Source organism: Quercus robur, chromosome 9 (assembly GCF_932294415.1).
Source record: "Quercus robur chromosome 9, dhQueRobu3.1, whole genome shotgun sequence".
Taxonomy (NCBI): domain Eukaryota; kingdom Viridiplantae; phylum Streptophyta; class Magnoliopsida; order Fagales; family Fagaceae; genus Quercus; species Quercus robur.
In genome coordinates this window covers 28,113,175-28,135,022 of record NC_065542.1, presented here as the reverse complement: position 1 = coordinate 28,135,022, position 21,848 = coordinate 28,113,175, and the positions used below count along the sequence as shown (strand labels likewise).

The 21,848-nt window shown below is 31.8% G+C and overlaps 3 protein-coding genes across 5 annotated transcripts in view; 2 read left to right on the top strand and 1 right to left on the bottom strand.

Annotated features, from left to right (window-relative positions):
- The first annotated feature begins 6,710 nt into the window (after nt 1-6,710).
- On the top strand, nt 6,711-10,055 carry LOC126700311 (cyclin-U4-1-like). Its single transcript, XM_050398393.1, has 2 exons — nt 6,711-7,217; nt 9,363-10,055. The coding sequence occupies exons 1-2, from the start codon at nt 6,883-6,885 to the stop codon at nt 9,634-9,636; spliced, it is 609 nt and encodes a 202-aa protein (XP_050254350.1). The 5' UTR covers nt 6,711-6,882; the 3' UTR covers nt 9,637-10,055.
- Nucleotides 10,056-12,782: 2,727 nt separating this feature from the next.
- The window catches only part of LOC126700307 (eukaryotic peptide chain release factor subunit 1-3-like), a 28,128-nt gene continuing 19,062 nt past the window's right edge, over nt 12,783-21,848 (bottom strand). For 2 of the 3 annotated variants that reach the window (XM_050398388.1, XM_050398389.1), the window contains 2 exons: nt 13,307-14,783; nt 12,783-13,183 (listed from right to left, as the gene is read on the bottom strand). In XM_050398388.1, the coding sequence (XP_050254345.1) occupies nt 13,436-14,749 (1,314 nt within the window). In that variant the 5' untranslated portion in view covers nt 14,750-14,783 and the 3' untranslated portion in view covers nt 12,783-13,183; nt 13,307-13,435. Of the gene's footprint in view, nt 13,184-13,306; nt 14,784-16,376; nt 16,541-21,848 lie in introns of those variants that run through there. The other variant, XM_050398387.1, reaches the window with a different exon arrangement.
- On the top strand, nt 19,916-21,322 carry LOC126700305 (UDP-glycosyltransferase 73B5-like). The gene has a single exon (XM_050398385.1). It carries the CDS (start codon nt 19,916-19,918, stop codon nt 21,314-21,316), a length of 1,401 nt encoding a protein of 466 aa, XP_050254342.1. The 3' UTR covers nt 21,317-21,322.

The window sequence follows — 21,848 nt, the reverse complement described above, 5'->3', positions numbered from 1 at the left end:
ATGTAATAGACATGTTACAAGAAATACGTTTTCCACTTATCTAAACAAAATAATAATAATAATAATAACTGTAAGGACTCGATTTGTAACGAACCGTAACAGTGTTGGGTTCGCACGTAAAAAGGCCCAAACAATATCATTTGTAGAGCGTGGGTTTGAAAGGCTAGGCCTTAGTCACCAAACGGTAGATCTTTCGTGGTGTTCATGCATGGTTTAAATCGTGTTCGCCCTGAGAGTCTTTCTCCTGGAGGCGGGCTGGGAGGCTCTGGTTTTTGGCCATTTTTCCCAGCCCCTGCTATGAATTGCTTACTTTTCCTTTTATACTAGCCTGTGTTTTTTTATCCTTCGTCCACGTGTAGGATCGACATTCCAAGACTGATACTTGTCCCATCAGCCCATACCCAGAGTGGTTGGGGGTGGTTGTAAAAGCTGGAGAGTATGGCTCTGTCAGGTGCAGAGTATTGAATGGCAGTAAGGGCAGCTTTCCCTGGTCGTTATACTTTCCAGCATACTCTTTTCTATTGGCACAGATATTTTAGATTTTTTCCCAAGTTGTTTCTATGCCATTTTTGCCCTTTCTTCTTATGAGATCTCGGACATGCCGAGGACTGAATCGTCCTCGACTATGTCCCAATGCTATTTTGTACTTGTATAAACGTTCCTGGGCTATAACCCTTCTCGGCTCGGGCCTTTAGACCCCAAGGAATAAATGAGCCAGGGCCACAAACTATTGGGCCCCACAATAACAATAATAATAAATAATAATAATAAAAGAAAAACAAAAAAGTTTCACTTAACAAAGCATTAGGCAATAAAGATAATTAAAAATTATTTAAAGAACATGAATAAATCTAGTGACACAATCAGTCGCACACTCAATTTCATAACTTGTTAATTTGTGTAACTGTGAATAGTGGAAAATTTTTCTCATTATTGACTCGCGCAATCCACCACTTTTTATTAACCGCTCATAATCACAAATATCAGCAAGTTATGAAATTAGGTGTGAAAATGATTGTGTCAGTAGTATTGTTCATTTGAATATTTAATTTTACTATTTTTTGCATGTTATTCAAAATTAAATATACAAACATGTATGGGAAAAAGGTACCTGGTGATATATATCCTAATTGACTCTTTTGTTTATCGAAAAAAAAAAAGACATTCACTAGATTATTGGAGCTTCAAATTTTTGTCATGTTATCGCTATTAGAATAACACTTTTTCTATTCTTTTTTTAACAAAGATTAGGTCCAAACCAATTTGGAGAATCCCTTGCAATTTATTAAGTGATGATTTATAAAAATATTTAATAAATTATTTTAAAAAATTAGATGACTTATTAAAAGAGTTACATGACTAAAATTATACATAAATAATCTATATAATCGTCACATAATAAATTAGATGAGATCAGAAAGATACCTCAAACAATATTGGGGCTAATTTTTTTCCTTTTTGTATTGGCAGTAGGACATGCCGTGCTTTGATTATGACAGTGTCACAGTGACTTGCACACTACCACATTACAAGGTACCTTCTCCATGATGAGCACTTCCCAAATTATTTTTGATTAACTGCTACACCTAAGTTTTAGCAACCAAGAATTCAATATGCAAGTAACCTTATAGGAAAGATAATTAAATATAATCATGGCGTACGTACTATCAAATGAGTCTAAATAGTTTAATTTATTATAGAGAGAAAGCTCGCATTATTAGATGTCAATGCCATTATTACATTCGACACTCTCTAATCTCCATTAAACTGTTTTTTAGTTTGATTTGGAAAACGTAAATATTATATCTAATTCATCCAGATGCTGATATCCTATGCGCTTGATGTGTGACACTGAAAAAGATCTATTGCATTGCATGATGAAAGGTTAGGAAAATAAAATGCATTAGACTAAAACATTGACCTAATTATTTTCTGTCCTTAGGAACATAATTTTTTTCACAACTTATTCTACTGACAAATTGTGATTGAAATTTGAAACCAAAGGAGGAAGATTCTCTCTCTCTCTCTCAATTCAATAATTATAACAATGGAGAAAGGGAATTGAAACCCTAATTATCCTAAAAAATGTCAAACCGACGATGACACTAAATTACAAGATCTAGCCTTAACAATTCAATCAGTAACACTTAATCTAGTAAAATCTTTAAGCAAAATAATCATTCCAATTTGGACATATATGATATATGATCCATTTGTCGGTGTGGATGTAGATAGATTGCTTTGCACAACATCTTGAAAAAAAAACACCCTTACTGTTGCTGTACTGTGTAATAAATCAAATAATCATGTTATTAAAGAAACAAACTGTGCAAATCAAATTATTTTATATGGAAGAGTATGGAACATGCCAGAGCAAGGTCAAAGTGGAGGAGCGAAAAAAAAGTACATTGTCATCACGTTAATGAAGAAATTGATAAGATATACATATGTACGTATTGTTGGGCTGGTCCACAAGAAAGCAGGAAATACTGCACTAATTAGTTTGGTGGTTAGCCCAATTAGTCCTAGCAAACGCAAAAATACATCATCCAAAGCATCAACCAATCATAATCTATATGATACTTTAATCCTAATGGTACATTGATAGATTTCAAATGGCTTATTTTGGTAAAGTACTTTTTCGTGAAATAAATGATTTGGATTTGAATTTTGCCTATCTTAAAATCAATTAAGGTATTGGCATAATAATAGGGTTACAAAAGCGCCGAAATAGAGTTACAAAAACCGCCGGGACATATACCAGCGTTTTTAAAACTGCTAGTATAGATCACTCAGAACTATTGTCACACTTATTGGGCAGCGTTAGGAAGTGCCAAAATAGTCCATTTGGATCCATACTGGCAGTTTTTAGGCCTATAGCCACGTTTTAAAAACGCCGCTATAACCCCAATTTTTTGTGGTAAAAAGTACTACCATTCACAACAATTTCATAATACAATCATAATAAATCCTATTTGGCATATTATTATTGGTTTTAATTTAAACTCATCATCTAAATTACTTTTCTTTCCCTACCAATAATAGAAAATAATAACCTATCACTTAGGATTTATTATAAAAGTGTCGTGAACAAAAAATTTATCTAGTAATAAACAACAATCGTTATGGACTCCATATATTCAAATCTTATCATATCTGAAAATAGTAAAACTAATCCTAATGGTGGACTTGATTTTATTTTTTTTAAGTTTGGGGATTTTAATTTGATATTTGATTTAGTCCATAAGAAGGGCTCCTTTGTTTAGCCTTCTTTTTAAATGTATTTTCCAAAGTTCCAAATCGAAATGTGGCTAGCTCATGATCAAATCTAAACCATTTTTTAAAGCTAATTATTTTTTAAAGCATAAATCCCAAATAAACTTCAGAATAAACATTTTGATCAGTCATCTATACCGTCATCAGTGTTACACTTACACATAAAATGGCGTCATAGGCAACCTATAATTCCATGTATCACTACATTAACAAGTCATTTGCTAAATATTCTGTACTTGTTAATTGTTATGTTTCATTAATCACAAAGGCTATCACTTGACCTGGATTGTATTTTTTTTTTTTTTTTTTTTTTAGCAATCCTTTTTATAAATTCATTTTAGGGGAAAAAAACACTTTAATAAATTCATTTTGGGGTGGTACACAATTCCCTGTTTAAACAATAAAATGCTCCAAAAACACTTGATTAAACGGAGGATAAAGATCCAATCCATACTTCCTAACGGGACATTGATATACACCCGTAAGTCTTATTTTGATACTTAGGGCACGTTTGGTAGACTGTAATAGACACTATAATGTAATAGTTATTCCTATGGTTTAGCTATTCAATAGTTAGGTTATGTTTTTATTACAGGGAATAGTTATTCCTTATGAATAGCTATTCTTTAAAATGAAGAATAACTATTCATCTCTAAAAGGGTTGTAATAGCTATTCCTTAGTAAATGTAATAATTTCTAACACTAATATATTTCCAAATAAATAAACTTTCTATACCCACCTAACAATTATGGAAATAAAAAATCATTAAAAATAACTCATCTCTCTACAATTTAAAATAAATTATTTTTTAGGAAATATAATTGTATGAATGAGATATTTCCTAAAATAGATCATAAGTTTTATTCTAATATTACAACTCACAACCAAACTAATGAATAGGTTTAGTTATTCCATTACAACATATTTTATTCCTAGTAATAAAGATTACTATTCATGTTGTAATCTACATTCAGTATACCAAACGTATACTTAATTTGTTACATGACCAGTTTGGTATGGAAATGGACTTTAACATTTATATTGTTTAAGTATAATTATTAATAATGTTGATTTTAATTGATATTCACAGTATCCTAGAGTGAATTTTTTTTTTTTTTTGAGAAGGTCTAGAGTGATAATTGATGACTGAGAATCCAGTTTTTATGTCTAACGGACCCACATCATTGTTAAAAAAAAAAATTAAAAAAGATTTTGCTTTTGGAGAATTAATGTTCCCCAATTTTTTTTTTCTATATTATCTAAAAATAACTTTGAATCCCACCGAACATTTCTTTTGTTGCATCAATTTTTTTTTTCACCTATACAGAAAATTAATCAAAATTATTACTGAGCTGGAGAGACTACAAGTATTAAGAAAATCTAGGAAATCCATCATTTAAATATATATATATATATATATATTCTTCACAAAGAAAGGAAATGAATTCCTTTTTTTTCTAGTAAAAATGAATTCAATTAAAAAAAAAATAGTTTGATACTGCTTGAAGGAATGTAAAAGTTTATCTCATTTTTAAAATCCCTTATTATTAATTTTCTATTAAAACATTTTGAATTCATCAGGTTGAAATTGTTACAAGCAACAAGTTGTGTCACCCAGCAAATGCTAGATCATAATTACTAAATCATGCTGCTTGTATAATTAATTAAGGTAATTAGGGTAGGTGTAGCCGTATAGGTGAAAGCACAAGGATGTATAATTTCATAATGGGTCATATTATATTGGTGAAAGCTGGCAATTGTGATGATTAAAGTCCATAACAACAGCACGAGAAAGCCAACTAATTTATAGTGGAATTTTACTTGGCCGTACTTGCCCTCTGTCTTCTGCTTTACTTCTTTGGTTTTAAAAAAAAAGAAAGAAAAAAAAAAAAAAAAAGAAGAAAATTGAGATAATTAGGGCAGATATTGTGGTAAATCTAGAGCAAATCCAAACGTTTTTGGCTCCATTTCCATTTTCTTCTCAAAGGTGGACCAAAAATGTTTAGAGAAATCCAACTCAGATCTCCAATGCATCATCCAGATCCAAAGCATTACCCATGTGATCCTGCTTTTGTTTGGACATTTGCTAGTTTAAGTCCATATTTAATTTTCATTTTCAATACCTTAAATTATAAAAGTTCAATTATACAATAAATGTACTTAGATACACCGGTAGAGTATATAATTCAGTGACGTTATTTGGTTTCCTTTACAAGGAGAATTAATGTTCAAATGGTCAAATCACGTATTTTTCTTCTATTAGAAGTTAAGTCACTAGCGAACTTAATTACTGATCCAACTCGTTTTTCATGAGTGACTGAATGTATTCACCTAGAAACAAAATTTCTCATAATGTCTTCTACTCTCCCATCTAACACCAAAGAGGGATGAAGTGTATTTTCAAGCTAACAACTAATTAAGAAGTCCAGTGAAAAATATTTACCCTAACTTAATCCAATAAGAAAATCACACCTTTTAATTATGACAACCAATTGTGTTGAAAGGAAAAAAAAAAAAAAAATGACAACCAATTTTTTGTATCAGAAACAATATTTAATCCCTAGGGACAAACTGTTTAATTATGACAACCATTTTTCTCCGAACTCACCCAAGAAAATGTTTGTAAGACCAAAAATAGAGTTTACGCCATGACATGCAATTAGAAGTTTAAAACTACTTAAATATCATTAACTCCCAACTTTCCCTTAATATGTACTTGTTAAAAGTTAAAACCCAGCTCTAACTTTTCTGTCGTTGTGATCTAATCTGTTTGGACATATCTCATGAATATCTAAATGTAAATGAATAAAATATACCCTTCTAGGCTTAAAATAAATAAAATATAAATTTCCTTTTAGGGAATATTGCATCCACTCATAGAGCACTGCAAGAGAAGAGAACAGTTGACATGACTTGTTACTATCAGAATAACATTATTTTCGTTTGTTTGTATGGATAGAAAAAATTATATAAAGATATTTTTTTTAGTATTCAGTAACATTATAATAAATGAGTAAAAAAAAATATCTTTAATCAACACAAAAAATTTAACTTATTTTAAGGTTATTTTTTATTAATTTTTTTTAAAACAACTCTATCTTACAGCAAACTAAATAAAAAAAAAGTAATGAGATTATTTTTCAATTTATTTAAAATTGCTACAAAACATAGGAAAATCAGATAATTTTATGGAAAATGTACTTTAAAAAATGATTCATTTCCTAAAAAATATCGAAACAAAATCAGATAGTTTTATGAAAAATGTACTTTAAAAAACAATTCATTTCCTAGAACATATCGAAACGAACATAGTACACTATTGACACTATTTTATTATTTACCAAATTGCACGTAAAAGATTCTACAAAATTGAGAGAGAGAGGGAGAGAGAGAGAACACACCTGGCTCTATTTCTAGAGAATAGATTAGTAAACCTTTAACTCACGTAAATGCAATACAAAAAGAAAGCAAACAAGTTGTGTTTGCATCCCATAAGAAACACACAAAAAAAATAGCACCCAACAAAAATAACCAACACGAAGACCAACAAAAAAACCACATACAATACAAAACAACACAAACAAAAGCTCTCTACAAGTACAACAATGGCTGAGCTTGAGAGCCCTGAGGTGATGCCCAAGGTCATAAACTTCCTCTCCTGTCTCCTCCACCGCGTCGCCGAGTCCAACGACACCACTTCCCGATTGGATACGCAGAGAATTTCAGTGTTCCATGGCCTCACAAGGCCTACCATCTCCATCCAGAGCTACCTTGAGAGGATCTTCAAGTATGCCAATTGTAGCCCATCTTGTTTCATTGTTGCCTACGTTTATCTCGACCGTTTCATGCAGAAGCAGCCCTTGTTGCCCATCAATTCTTTCAATGTGCACCGCTTGCTTATTACTAGTGTTTTGGTGTCTGCAAAGTTTATGGATGACATGTAAGTCCTCTTCAAATTAACTTTCCTTGTTTTTCTTTTTTGTTCATATATATGATCTTTGAGATGCTTGGTTGGATTTCCTATGAGTTTTTCTTTCTTTTGTTTTTCATTCTTTGATTGATCAACTGGGATTTAGCGCTATCGAGGTTTAATGGTTTCTTGATTAGCAAAGAAGAAAAACACAGAGTTTTCTAGTTGTTTAATTGTTCTCTCTGTTTTATATGTGTAGTTTATAGCTCTAGCATTTTCGTATATAAATTAGATGAATTTAACTTGGGAATTGAAAGAGTTCTTCTTCTTCTTCTTCCTCCTTAGCTTTTTCATTGGTCAATTCAATTCAATTTTTCTGATCCTAATTCATGTAAATTTCTCTGGGAATTTCTTTCACCTGTGCGCATGCGCGCACAGAGAGAGAGAGAGAGATTGTGATCTTAATATATAAATAATACTTTTTTAAGAGAGATATTTAAATAATATATACTTGACCAAGAATATGTTCATTTCCACAGTTATTATTATTAGACTAAAATCCAAGTCATATATTTTAAGTTTCGGTGAATTGTCATTTTCATCCCAATAAATATATATATATATATATATATATATATATTTTTTTTTTTTTTCATTTTAATCTTTAAAGTTTATCATTCTTATCAAGTTGATCATTCTATGGTGCTGCTTATAAAATTGATATTATTCAATATTCATATATGTTATACAATGTCATTTTACTAGACTTAACGGTAATTTTATATATGGCAATGGATGAAATGACGAATTTAATGAAAATTTTAAAGTTTAAAAACTAAAATGAAAATACATACATAAATAAATAAATAAGTTGTAGGACAAAAATGACACTTCACCCTATATTTAATGGTGTAATTTAGATTTTAACCTTGTTTTTAAACATTCTAAATTTTCTTTATGAATTTCAAGAGTCCATTTACATATGCTTAGGAGGGCAATATCTACAAAAAAAAAAAAAAAAAAGGGAGGGCAATATATCAACAAAAAAAAGCTAAGATTTAAATTATGAACAAATGTTTAAACCGCCTAATAATAGTATTGCAAAAGCTTATGATCCATCAAAAGTAATGTAGTTCAATTTTATACCAAGAGAGTTTGTGTTTTTGAGGGTTTGTAAATTCATATCTTTCCTTCCCAGCTTAAAAATGTACAAAAGCTTAAAAAATGTACAAAAGTTTACAAATTGATGTGATAATTAATATTTATTTTATGTTTAAAAATTGGTAAATGTTTATATGACTTGTATGGTAAATTTTGTAAAAACTATAGCATCAATACAGTAAATGAATTCAAAAAAAAAATTATTATATGAATTGAAAAATAGGCACATAAACCGACACCTTCTCGAAACAAACTCTAGCAAGAAAAAAAGAAAAAGAAAAAAGACAGCCCACCTAAGACTTGGTCTTGCTGTCTCTGTCCATTTTAGGCATGACTGAAAATTCCCATAGCTGTAAAAAGAAAATGCAAGCAATGTTCCCATAATAAAAAAATAAAAATAAAATAAAGAAAATGCAAGCAATGAGCATGAAAATTAAAGTGTCATTAATAAAGAGGCAATTGCTATCTATTCAAGGCCATGCATGCTGTTGAAAAGCACACTGTCCAATTTGGCTGTGTTTGTGTTTGTGTTTGTGATGTGCACAAGACACCTTACTTTAAGCACCAAATCATGCTAGAAGCTCTGACTCTTTAGCCTCTGTTGTCAGCTAGTCACATGCATGCTGATGCTGCCTTAACCCTACAATAATTCTTTTAGCCATCTTGCACACACTTTATTATGACTGTTTTACGCGACAGATTGAGTGTTAAAGAAAAAAAATTATGGGTTCATGTTATAGTGAGAAACAAAATATCACAATTTGTCGTATAAAAAAGTTGTAACAAAATGTATGGTATTAACATTATTGTTAACTATATGCTAAATCTTTTATATTTTAATTTATTTTTCTTTGTGAATATATCTGTATTGGAACACACGAAAGCCCTAAATTCTCTCATATTACTTCTTATTATTTGGTAATTAACACATGCACCAACACTAAATAGTCAAATAAGGCCCGTCATTAATACTGTATTATTCATTTCTCATCTTGTTAGTTTTTCTTTCTTCAGGTATTACAACAATGCTTACTATGCTAAAGTTGGAGGAATAAGCACCACAGAAATGAACCTTCTTGAGGTGGACTTCTTATTTGGTTTGGGGTTCCAATTAAATGTGACACCCAACACCTTCTACACCTACTGCTCTTATCTTCAAAGAGAGATGCTACTCCTCCAATCCCCTCTACATTTAGAAGAACCCACTCTAAATTTGGAGAGACCTATAAAGCTCCATTGCTGCTTCAATGAAGATGATTCCACCCATCAAAAACAACTTGCCGTCTAGGCACTTTTGGAAGGTCTGCCCAATGATTCTACAACAAGAATTTGGTAATAGTTATGTGGCTCAAACTGCTCAAACTCCATCTGGACTTGGGGATTGTGAGTAGGTACCTTGGTAACCAAGGAGTCAAAATTTCCCATTTGACATGTGAGGCTCATAATCCCATGCACTCATTATACATTTGGTCAAGCTCTTTTTACATGGGTTCCTACATTTTCCCAGTGTACTTTTTCCTTCTTCTTTTTTTGTTTTAATTTTCTTCTTAGGGTTATGAATTTTGGACCATTTTATTTTTGTTTTGTTAAATAGAAGTAGATTGTTGTTGTCCCTTTCCTTAATTGGTGGTTTTGTACAGATGGACATTTTGTGTGTGTTTACCGAGTGGCTAACATGATCAAACCTTAGATTTTCTTGTGGATTCACACTGCTATGATATGATATTCTGCCGCCACACTGAGACATAAATAACTGGTGACAACCAGGCAAAGGCTGTTGTAGTGTAATTATTTATTCAAAAGTCTAATCAGTACAAAAGTACAAACCCGTGTTGGGCCTTTCTATTACGCGTCTACCTGGCCAAGGCAAATGGAAGAGTTGGCATGTGTTTTGTTATGGCCATCGTGTCTATGACATCTCCGAGGAAGACAAACTTGTGTATTAGTACTCGTTCGGTGGCATACAAGATATTACTTTATTATAGTTTTTAAGGGTGTACATGGGTAGAGTTAATTCAGGTTGAGGGATTTTTTTAACCCAATTCACCATAATGAGTTAAAAAAATTCAACTCAACCCGTCACAAAGGTTCAATCCAAACCACCTATATCAAGTTGGGTCCAGTTGGACCCATGGGTTAAACAATTTTTTTAATTACTATTATTAATATTAAATTGAGAATTAGAATAACACCATCATAAATAAGAGCAAATTTAATATAAACTAAATGAGAAGAACTTAGAATTTGAGTTTTATTTAGAAAGAGATGTAAAAAAGTAAATAAAAAATTTTAAAAAAATTTCTAAAATTCATTTTTTTAAATTTTAAATATATATTAAATATAGGTGGATTGAATTGGATTAGGCGGATTTATGAATCTTACAACCCGAACTCAACCCGACTGGCTATTTTAGATCAGATTGGTTTTGGTAGATTGGCTGTACACCCTAGTAGTTTTAACCTATAACAAAGTGTAGTGTCATTGCTGCTAACAAATCTAGGACTCAAACTTTGATGATTCCATGATGATCTTTCGCATAATAAAATTCATGCAGTATCATCTATATGGTGAATTTTTTGCAATTTCCTTTTCTATCTTAAGTATAAACTACTAAATTATCTATCAAGAACTCATCCTTCATTCTATTAAGAATTTTCCAAAATTTGAAACTAAAGTCACAAACCTAAATAAACCTATGATTTTGTAAATCTTCCTTTAACTTATTTCCCCACACGTCAAAAATAAAAAATAAAAAAATTCAAACCATCCTAGGAATCAACGTTTTTAGGTTTTTGCCACATAATGGTCTCTATTGCAAAGACAAAATCCTCCCTATTTTTATTTCTTAGATATAAAATTATACAAAGTATCACGTTATTTGAATTTTAAATGACGTAACAATATGATACTAGATAAAATACACCTTAGATTTGCCACATAATGGAAAAACTATGCGATACTTATGGAGGACCACATCAACAATGCCTAATAGTCCTCCACTCCAATATTATAATGCCATGTGACTAATTTAAATGAGTCATTTATCCTAATCATGCCCTCTAAAATAAATTTTGAAAATTGAAAACAAGAATCTTGTCAGTTCCCATCTTCGGTGCTAACAAGTAAAAATATCTCCGTGGAAAAATAATTCAGAACAACCACCCAACAATCTTAAGCAATCTCATGCCTCTATCCACAAATACCTAAAATTAAACTGAAACTCACATTGATTTGAAAATAAAAACTTCAACTTTAAACTTCAATATATGTAATCTCGTGCCTCTATCAACAAATTGAAATACCAGACTTTAAACTTTAATATCTTTGGCTCTGTGCGTTGGGATGCGGAAGTAATATTGGGAACTTCATTGCAGCACTAATGAAACTAATTCCAACTAGATAAATACCCATTTCAACAAATTCCCACATGATCATATTATTAGCTTTTTCATATATTTTAATTAAAGGAAATTCAGGTGTTGGGCTCCACAATGCTCTGTAAAACCCATGCTCGGTATTTTTCCTCTGTTCTATAGTATTTGTTTTCAAGCCAAAGAATCCCTGACGGTGAGAAAATCCAAGCCGAAAACCCTTGCAAAATCCATTCCAGATTTGGTTGTAAGTATTTGGGGACAAGGAGAAGGACATGGCGTTTGGGGACAAAAATAACGGCATGCTGTTGCAGGTGTTCAGATTCATCATCACAAAGTTCACCATCCTAATGGTGATGTCGGAACTGAGATGTGTTTTCATTTTATTTTATATATTTTTTTATTTGGAAGGAGTGATTAGAATAATGACTCATTTAAATTGGATATATGGCATTATATTACTTGGGTGAAGGACCGCTTGGCATTGCTGATGTGGTCCTCTATAAAGATTGAATAAGTTCTCCACATAATGGTCTCTATTGCAAAGACAAAATCCTCCCCATTTCAAAATTTAGATTTTATTTTTTAGATATAAAAGTATACAAAGTATCAGGCTATTTGAATTTTAAATGTAAGAATATGATACTTGACAAAATACACCTTAGATAATATATACTTCGAACCATGAAATAGGTTCATTCCAAATAGAGATCTAACATAGTAGCCTAGCACAGACCCAAATCCCCAGAGTGGAGGTTCTGAGGGAAGGCAGATTTTCTGTTTTCCACCAGTAACAGGTTAGGGCATGGGCTGGAATTGGCTCCACTGACCCGAACCGAACCCACATAAAATAAAATTATAAAATGCATAGCCAAAACTTGTTTTAACAGGTGATGCTAAAGCACCAAAAAACACAATTTTTCACTCCCTTCTCACAAGCAATGAGATCACTTAGATCCTACTGCAAACAGATACCGAAAGGGAGTGAAAAATTACTGTGTAAGTTTTCGGTGCCTATAGCATTTTCCGTTTTTACCTAATCAAAATATCAGAACACAATACATAATACAAATATTATTTTATTGTAATATCGAAATTAGGATTGCATCCACCAAACATATATGCTAATGATATATGTCTTCGACAGAAATAAAACATAAATTGAAAGTCACGATAAAAGGAATAAGCATCACACGACTACTAGCGATAGCAGTTTCCAACCATGCAGAAGCAGAGAACCACAAAGTCTCGATCATCTCAATCAGTCAACAACCAAACATGATGCAGCAATAGATAGAACATACATCACATGATCCCCCGAACCAACGGAAATACCTCTAATACGGCTCATTATCCTTCATGTGACTCTCCCAGCTGCTCCACTCCAAGAAACATATTTCCTGTAATTTTTTTGGAATAATCCAAAATCACCCGATTAAGGTTCTGGGGTGTTCCCGAAATCTCCTTCAAGAAAGAGAAAACAACATAGACAAAATAGCCAACAAAGTCAGGAGCAGAAATTCAATAGAGTGCTTACTGGAAGAATAGATAGAACAGAGATGACAAGAAATAAATAAAAAAACTAACATATATTTTGCAAGGGGTTTTGAGATCTAATTCAGGGGCAGCAGCAGCATGCGCGGACATATCGCGCACTGGTGCAGGCCTTTTTGCCCCGTTCTCCTGCACCAGCATAGGCAGAAAGTTGATTGATTGCTATTCAGAATCATCATAAACTTCACCATCATCAGAAAACTCATCAAATGATCTTATATCAAGCTGGTAGCGGAGTATTCCCCCAATCCCACCAAAACCTCTGCAGAACTGAGATCCCTCTTGAGATCTGTTAGTGACAAATTCAAGTGTGCAACCAAACTTCTTGTATTCAGTAGCGAACCACTCCAGCAGAGATGTCTTTTCCTGCACCTCTAATTCAGCAGTGCCAACAGGAGCACGGAAATTATTCTGATCAGCCTCTTGCTCCTTATTCAAGTGCTTTATGATAATCTCACCGGTAGTGCTATTTTTTAACACATACCTATTAATATCCAGATTTTCCCATACAATAAGTATATCAACAGCACCCATCTCCAAAGTTTTCAGTGTATCATCCACGCCAAAAACATATTTCCCAGTGTCCTGGCTAATCTCCTCAAAGTATTTGCCTATCAAGCGCTTCTCCTGAATAAATTTCACATTGGACAGGATCTCTGATGACAGCTCAATGGCCTGATTGAAACCATTCTCCCCTCCATAAGAGACATCTACCACATTTAATATTTTGGCTTGAAGACGAGGATCAAACATGTCTGACTGACTAAGCTCAGTTTTGAAGTCAGCAGACCCAGCAAGTATTAATCCAGAAACATTGGGTTGGCTGGTGGCAGCATTGATGTAAAATTGAGTGGCAAGTTCCGCTGTCTTCCTCACATAGTTGTGGCGCTTCTCCATTCGAAGACGAGCAAACCGTAGAGCTGATTGCCCACCTCTTCCATGTTTCTTTGGAAGGTCAACACTAAATTTATGAAGAATCTCCCTGGTATTACCACTTAAAGTCCCAAAAAGGGTCCCATTACCATCCATGATAATAAAACCAAACTTGTCATCAGATTCTAAAAGCTCATTCAGGGCTTCTGTATGAAACTTGTTGTCACAAAGGTAGAGGGATGCATTAATTGGCCTAAACGGCTCAAAATCGATTGTGACCTTCTTTTCTTTCCCTTCCTCATTTACAATTGTTCCTGTGTAGAGCACAAGCCCGTTGGGAGGAACTTTGTTGTAAAGTTTAAGTCTTTGCTGCGCAGATGTAATTGCCCCAAGCACAGACTGGCGATTCACCCTACTTTTAATGTTGGAGGCAGTACCAAATTCATCACCCAACATCTTGGTAACACGGGATACTTGATCTCGTGGAGGCATGATTAGAGAAATCATGCTAGTACCATTGCCTCTAGCAGCTTCAAGAGCTTTGATCAATTTCTTGATCTTCCATATCTCAATGTTCTTATCAGCTTCTTGACCATCAGCCATTGTGATAGTAGATACAGAAAAAGTAGTTGATTACCTGCACAAACAGCATTAATCAATTCACACATTTCAGAACAAAAAGGAGACAATCAAAAGCGCTAGGATTCCAAAATCAACAATGAAAAAAAAAATACGAAAGATAAAATAACAATAAATAAAAAGGTCAAATATGCATGAACACAAGTTATGTAACTCACTTTTCACCAAAAAATAAAAAGTTATGTAACTCATAAAGGCTGTGTATTAATTGGTGAATCAGAAAAAAGTATCATCAGAGCCAATCATAAGTTATGTCTAGCAACTCCAAAACATTATTAGCAATGTGAACCAACTATAACCAAGGTGATACTATCCTGAATACCTATTTCAAGTGAAGGTTCAACCTTCCAACAAGAACCATCAACATGTTCCAAAAGAACAAGTCTATCTCCAGCCACGTTACCGGCCAAAATGAGACACAATCACGTCATTACATATATACCAACTGAGTCTACTTGAAATACCATACATGCTTTCACATAGATATGTACCACCATGTGGATTCCGAAAACAAAATCTTACTGTACTTGAGAATAAAATATAATCCCACTTGATATAATACTCCTTCAATGCCAAACTATTTTAACATAAAACTTAATTGTCAACTATCCACTTGTGATACTAAAATATAATTTCAAAGTGCTTACTAGTCAAAACGCTTTTAATACAGTGGGTATCACATAAATAGGAGAATTTCGAATCGGTTCCTATGCTTTCCTAATTATAATTTAGTAATGCTATTGCTCCAAAATCCACCAAAAAGTATAACATCACACAAAAAATTGAGAACATGGAGCAACATTAAAGCTATGGCAAGGTACTTTAGCCATTAACACATGAAGGTTGCAGAAACTAAATATCTAAATAAATAAAGGTAACACAGTTTAGTAAAAGTTCAATATCCACAGAACAATCGAGCAAATTCTTCAAATAAAAAAAATAAAAAATAAAAAAAAAAAAAAAAAAAAAACCCAAAACCAAAAATCGGGACAAATTAAAAATTAAACAACCACCAAAACAGAAAAATTAAAAATTAGCCCATCAAGGGCAAATTGGTTCTAGTGTTGCTCGTAGGTTTTACGAACCAAAAGCAAGTCTAAATAGATCTTCTTTATAAAGATTCCCTACTTTCGAATAATAATAATAATTAAAAATTAGACTTACCAAAAAAAAAAATTTAAAAATTAGATCTTTAACTGACAATTTAATAATAATATTATTATTATTTTATATATAATTCTGACATTATATTGAAAAATAAACTATAAAATAAAATTGGGAAAAATAAAAAGATTGTTCGCTAAAATCTAAAAAAACATAAAGACAAAACTAAATAATTTAAAGGGAAAAAAAAACGACAATCAAATCGGGCTATTACAAAATTTATAATCAGATATGTCCAACAAAAAATCAGCGACAAATAACATAGTCGAATCATTAGAAATCACGAAAAATCAAAGAGAAAAAAAAATACAGCAATTACATCAATAACAATAAATCATAAAATTCTGAAAAAACAAAAGTACCAAATAAGTTGGAATCAAAAGTGAATTATAGATTGAAAGAAATAAAGAGAGAGAGACTGACGAACCTGAAAGGTGGTTTTGTGCGTGTATCGTAGGCCGCCGAGGTTTGATTAGAAAACTAAAAGGAAGAAAGAGGTTGTGAACTTTGTGATTCTCTCTTTTTCGCTCTCTTCGAGGGTTTATATATCACTTTGGGTTGGTTTTGGACTTTTCGAAGGGATGCTGGGCTGAGTTAGATTTTTATTTGGAGTTTTGGTTTGGGTTGGATTCGTATGGTTTTGTATTTTTTATTTTTTTTAAGAAAAAAATTTAAGTTAAAATGTAAATTGCACATTTTAAATTTGATTGAAATTTAGGGTCCGTTTGGATACAGCTGAAAACTAAAAACTGAAAACTGAAAAATACTGTAGTAAAATAATTTTTAAATGTGTGAATAGTACCGTGAGACTCATTTTTAATGAAAAAGTTACTGAAAAGTGTAGTTTGTAGGACCCATGAACAGTGCACGAGAGCACTGTTTACAAAAGAAAAGTCAAAAAGTTACGGCTAGGAAAAAAAAAAAATCTAAAATGCAAACGTGCGTCTGGGAAGCGTTTTGCGCTTCCCAAACACACTCTTATTTTGGTGTTTTGACTTTATTTTTGTTCAATTGAATCCTTTAAATTTCAATTTTGTTCAAATCAAACATTTTATCCAATTTCTTTAATAAAAAAATCCATTAAAAACATATTTTTCTTACATGAAAAAAAAAATCTATAGAATTAATAAAAATAATTTATAGATTTTATATGTGATAATTTTTTTCAAAAAATATTATTTATTAGTTAATTGCATATTTAATGGAAATTTTTTAACAGAAATTGATGAAAAGCCTTAATTGAATAAGTTTATAAATTTAGAGAATTCAATTGGATGAAAATAAAATTAAAAAATTGAAATGAATTTTAGTCAAATCTAGAGAGTGTAAATTTGCTTTTTTGCCAAATTTTATTTATAGTTATTAGTTTTTCTTTATATAAGAATAGTTCTTAGTTGATTTGTAGGGAAACCCGACGAGGTATATATATATATATATATATAACTATAATATTATTATATAATTAAGTGGTTTATGCCTTTAAATTAATAAGTCTTAGGACACTTATAATGATATAATATGAACTTGTAATGACACTTATAATCCTTGCTAAGAGTTTTGTAATTCTGATACATTTTAATGTTTCTAATAAGACATTTAGAGTTTAAATTCCCTCATCCCATTGTAACTATTGAATTTATTAAAAAAAAAAATGATGACATCTATAATCTCAATAGACTGATCATAGTGAGCTATTAACTAGTTAATAGACCAAGTTAGATTAGGCTGAAAGAGAAAAATCTCAGCCCATGACCTTGCCTATAGGCAATGTCCATTTTGTCTTTAGTGGGGTGAGCTACCCATAAACTTGTATTAACATCTTATTTTATTATTTTTATATATATACATAAAAAAATAATAAAAAAAAATCAATTTTTTTATATAAGGGAAGAATCAATCTTTTTTTGTAAAGGTCTTATAAAAAAAAATTTGTAAAAGAAAGAATCAAAGAATTTAAAACTTATTTAAATATTTTTACAGTCAAATCTATTTAATTTTTTGTTTGTTGGAAACCTATTTAATTTTTTTTATCAAGGCTTGAAATGGTTTATTTTATTTTATTTTATTATCTTTTAATAAAAAAATGTCAAATGAGTAATTCAAAGTTGCTAAATTCCTATAAAAATATATGTTTAGTAAACTATGTTTAACACAATTACTTTAAATATCTTAGTGGTTAGGGGAATTCTCTTAAAAAATTCATTTATAATATTTCAAGATCAATTCCTCATACTCTATTTGGGTTTTATCCTATTTATTTTGGTCACACAATCCAAAAAAAAAAAAAAAAAACTAAAAAAAAAGAGGAATTAAATCTGGCCAACCCAACTTCCCATGTATAGAATTCCATGAAATCTAATGAGTTATAATGTATAAAAATGATTTTCTAGGTAATCTTTCTCTTATAAGCAGTTCTCTCTCTTTCTCTAAGTATCTTGGTAATGGTTTTTTTTTTTTTTTTTTTTTATTTATAAGTTTTTATTATAGGCGGAGATTAAACTTCAGATTTCTTATATTGCTATCAAAAACTTTACCAGTTAAACTAACTAGAACTCATACTATATTATTCATCCTAATTACATAAACCAACATTACTCATTTAACGTTCATAAAATAATAATAATAATAATAATAACATTACTCATTTAACATTTCACCGTTTAACTCATACCAATTATTTATTACAATTTCATTGTAATGTATACTTTTGGAGTACCATAATTTCGTACTCTCTCATCTCACATAAATAATATGTCCCACTAATTAAATTTATGGTGGGACCCACCATTCATGTGAAAGGGGAGACTACATATTTATGGCCGGGAATACCTAATAATTTTATCATTGTAATCAACATCCTAAATATTGTGTTGTAGTGAAAAATTAATACATTTACGCTAAATGTAGGTAGATATATATGCTTCTCCGGCATCCCTTCCCTCTTAGCACCACGCTAGCTTCTCACCTCCATCAAAAGAGAATGAATTTGTTGCTAGATAGAGAGTTATAGTTCGAGTTGTATCAGCCATCAACTTTGGCGATTGCGTTGTCGTTGATTCAAGAAAAATCTCCAATTTTTCAAATTGCTAATATTATTTGGAATTTATATTTAAGGAAATGGTGACGGTGTGTGTTAATCTTATTTTTTTCTTTTTTTCTTTTATAGTTTGATCTAATAGCATTTTATTGGGTGGAATAAACCTAGGTATTTACACAAAATTCTTATTAAATTTTTGGTTTTGTTTGTTTCGATGAAAAATCTTATATGAAAATAGTTTTTAGCGGGTTTTTTTTTTTTTTTTTTTTTGTATTTGGGAATATTAGGGGAAAAAATGTCAAATAATAATTATCTCTTAACTTCCCTTATTGAGCTTGACGTGAGATATTATCGCTAGTTGGAAAACAACTTTATTTCACTCCTAGCTAAATAAAGGAAGTCAAGATATACTTTTCGAAGTCCTTTTATGGTTGCTATCAAATATAGAAAAATGAGATAATTTTCTATAAAATGTTTTTTTTTTTAAATAATTCATTTTCCATAAAAGTTGATGTCAAAACAAATGGAATATTAATCTCTTTCTTTAAATAAAGGATTACATTGGTAAGAAATGAATATTAATAACTATAGTATGTTATCAAACTTTATATCTGGAAAAACTAAAATAGAGAAAATCATATTTTGATGAACTTTTCAATACATTGCACCTCACTATTTATAAGATAAAGGGTAAAAGGATCAAGATTTCTGTGTAAATTTGGAAGTAAATTTACACTGGAAAGAGAAAGAACATAAAGGCCCTCTATATGTAAATTTGGAAGTAAATTTACCCTAGAATGAGAAAGAACATAAAGGCCCTCTATATGTTTTGTTGGATAGGAAGAGCATGTGTATATAATGCAATATGTGTAGTGTAGGAATAATATAGATGTGAGAACTGTAAACAGTAAACAATCCTCAATTCTCAAATGGCGTCAAATTCTCACATACTCTTCTTCCCCTTCATGGCTCAAGGCCACACCATCCCCCTACTTGACCTTGCAAAACTGCTTTCTCGTCGAGGCTTCAAAGTAACAATCCTCACTACTCCATCAAATACCTCTACTATCAGTTCATACATTTCACAATTCTCAAATATCCATCTTAAAGTAATTGCTTTCCCTCAAGTCCAAGGCCTCCCCAAAGGCTATGAAAACATGTCCCAACTCTCACACGATCAACGACTTTCATTCTTTACAGCAACGAAACAACTTCAACAACAGTTTGAGAAAACCTTAGAAGAAATGTCCAAAGTCCAAGACCTTCCAGTTTGTGTTATTTCTGATACATTTTTAGGTTGGACAAACACGTCGTGTCGCGTTTTTCGTATTCCCCGGTTGGTGTTTCATGGCATGGGAGTGCTTCCAATGGCCGTAAAGAAATCTTTGGTCATTCACCAAACATACAAAGAAGTAGACACTGATACAGAACCGTTGGTTGTGAAAGGAGTGCAACTTCGCTTCACACTCACAAGAGCTGATTTGCCAAATTCAATAAGGGAGAGGGAATCTAGTGTTTCTCAATTCTTTCTAGACTCTGAAACATATGATATAGGAAGTTGGGGTGTGATTGCCAATAGCTTTGTTGAGCTAGAAAAGGACCATGTTGCTTCATTGGAATCCTTGTATGGAAATAACACAAGGGTTTGGTGTGTTGGTCCTTTATTTTTGTATGATCAAATTGAGGGAGCGAGAAACGGGCCAAATGGGCCAAACCCATCTACAAAATGGGCCGAATGGTTAAACCAACAAGAGAGAGAAAAGTCAGTCATATATGTGTCATTTGGATCACAATCCAATTTGTCAGAGAATCAACTGGATGAATTGGCATATGGGTTGGAATTATCAGGACATGATTACTTCTGGATCGTCCGTTCAAAGACTTGGAATCCACCTTGTGATGGTAGAGGACTGATTGTGAGAGAATGGGTGGATCAAAGGTGGATCTTGGCCCATGAAGCAATTGGTGGGTTCTTGAGCCACTGTGGTTGGAACTCACTGTTGGAAAGCTTGTCAGAGGGAGTTCCAATTTTGGCGTGGCCCATGTTTGCTGAGCAACACTTAAATGCCAAGTACTTGGTGGAGGAACTCAAGGTGGGACTCCAAGTTCCAAACTTGAATAGGGCCATGAAGATTGTGAGTCGCGAAGCAATATGTGAAGGAGTGAAAGAGTTGATGGGAGGAGAAAAGGGTTTCAAAGCAAGAGAGAATATAGTTGAGCTTGGGAGAATGGCAAAAAGATCAGTTCAGGTCGGTGGGTCTTCTTATAATAACCTTAATGAGCTTGTTAACCAAATAAGTCATATAAGTGCTCTTGCGACAACAATGTAATATGTAATATCCTTAATCTTTTCCTATCTATCTTTGTCAATCAATTTTTTTTTTTTTTTTTTATTTAACATGTTGTTCATTCATGTGATTACATGGATTTATGACCTTTTTATTTAATTAAATTAGGCTATATATATATATATATATATATTGGAAAAACAAACACACATAAGGTAGAAGAAAAGGGATTTTATATATATATATATATATATATATATATATATATTTATAGCTTTTGATAAAGTTGATTCCTAATGATTATAGTCACTTTGTTACTTTTGGCACAAAATGCCAAAATAGTGAAGACTGGTTCTTTGAACTGAAGTTCCGGACTTTACTTTTGCTATCTTGAGTTGAAAAGTGAAAAGTTACTGTTCACTGTCACGGTTCATTGTTACTATTTACTTTTACCGTTCATTATGTTTTTTCTACCTATATAAGAGGGATGTCCCTTATGCAAAAACTCAGAACTTTCTTCAGAATTTTCTTTAGAGAATTCCTTTAGGCATATTCCTCTTTAGGATTTTCCTCT

Excerpts from the sequence above, each read along its gene's own strand:
- LOC126700305 (XM_050398385.1), top strand. The coding sequence starts at position 19,916 with ATGGCGTCAAATTCTCACATACTCTTCTTCCCCTTCATGGCTCAAGGC.
- LOC126700311 (XM_050398393.1), top strand. The coding sequence starts at position 6,883 with ATGGCTGAGCTTGAGAGCCCTGAGGTGATGCCCAAGGTCATAAACTTC. Across the intron at positions 7,218-9,362 it reads GCAAAGTTTATGGATGACAT|GTATTACAACAATGCTTACT; the intron begins GTAAGTCCTCTT and ends TTCTTTCTTCAG.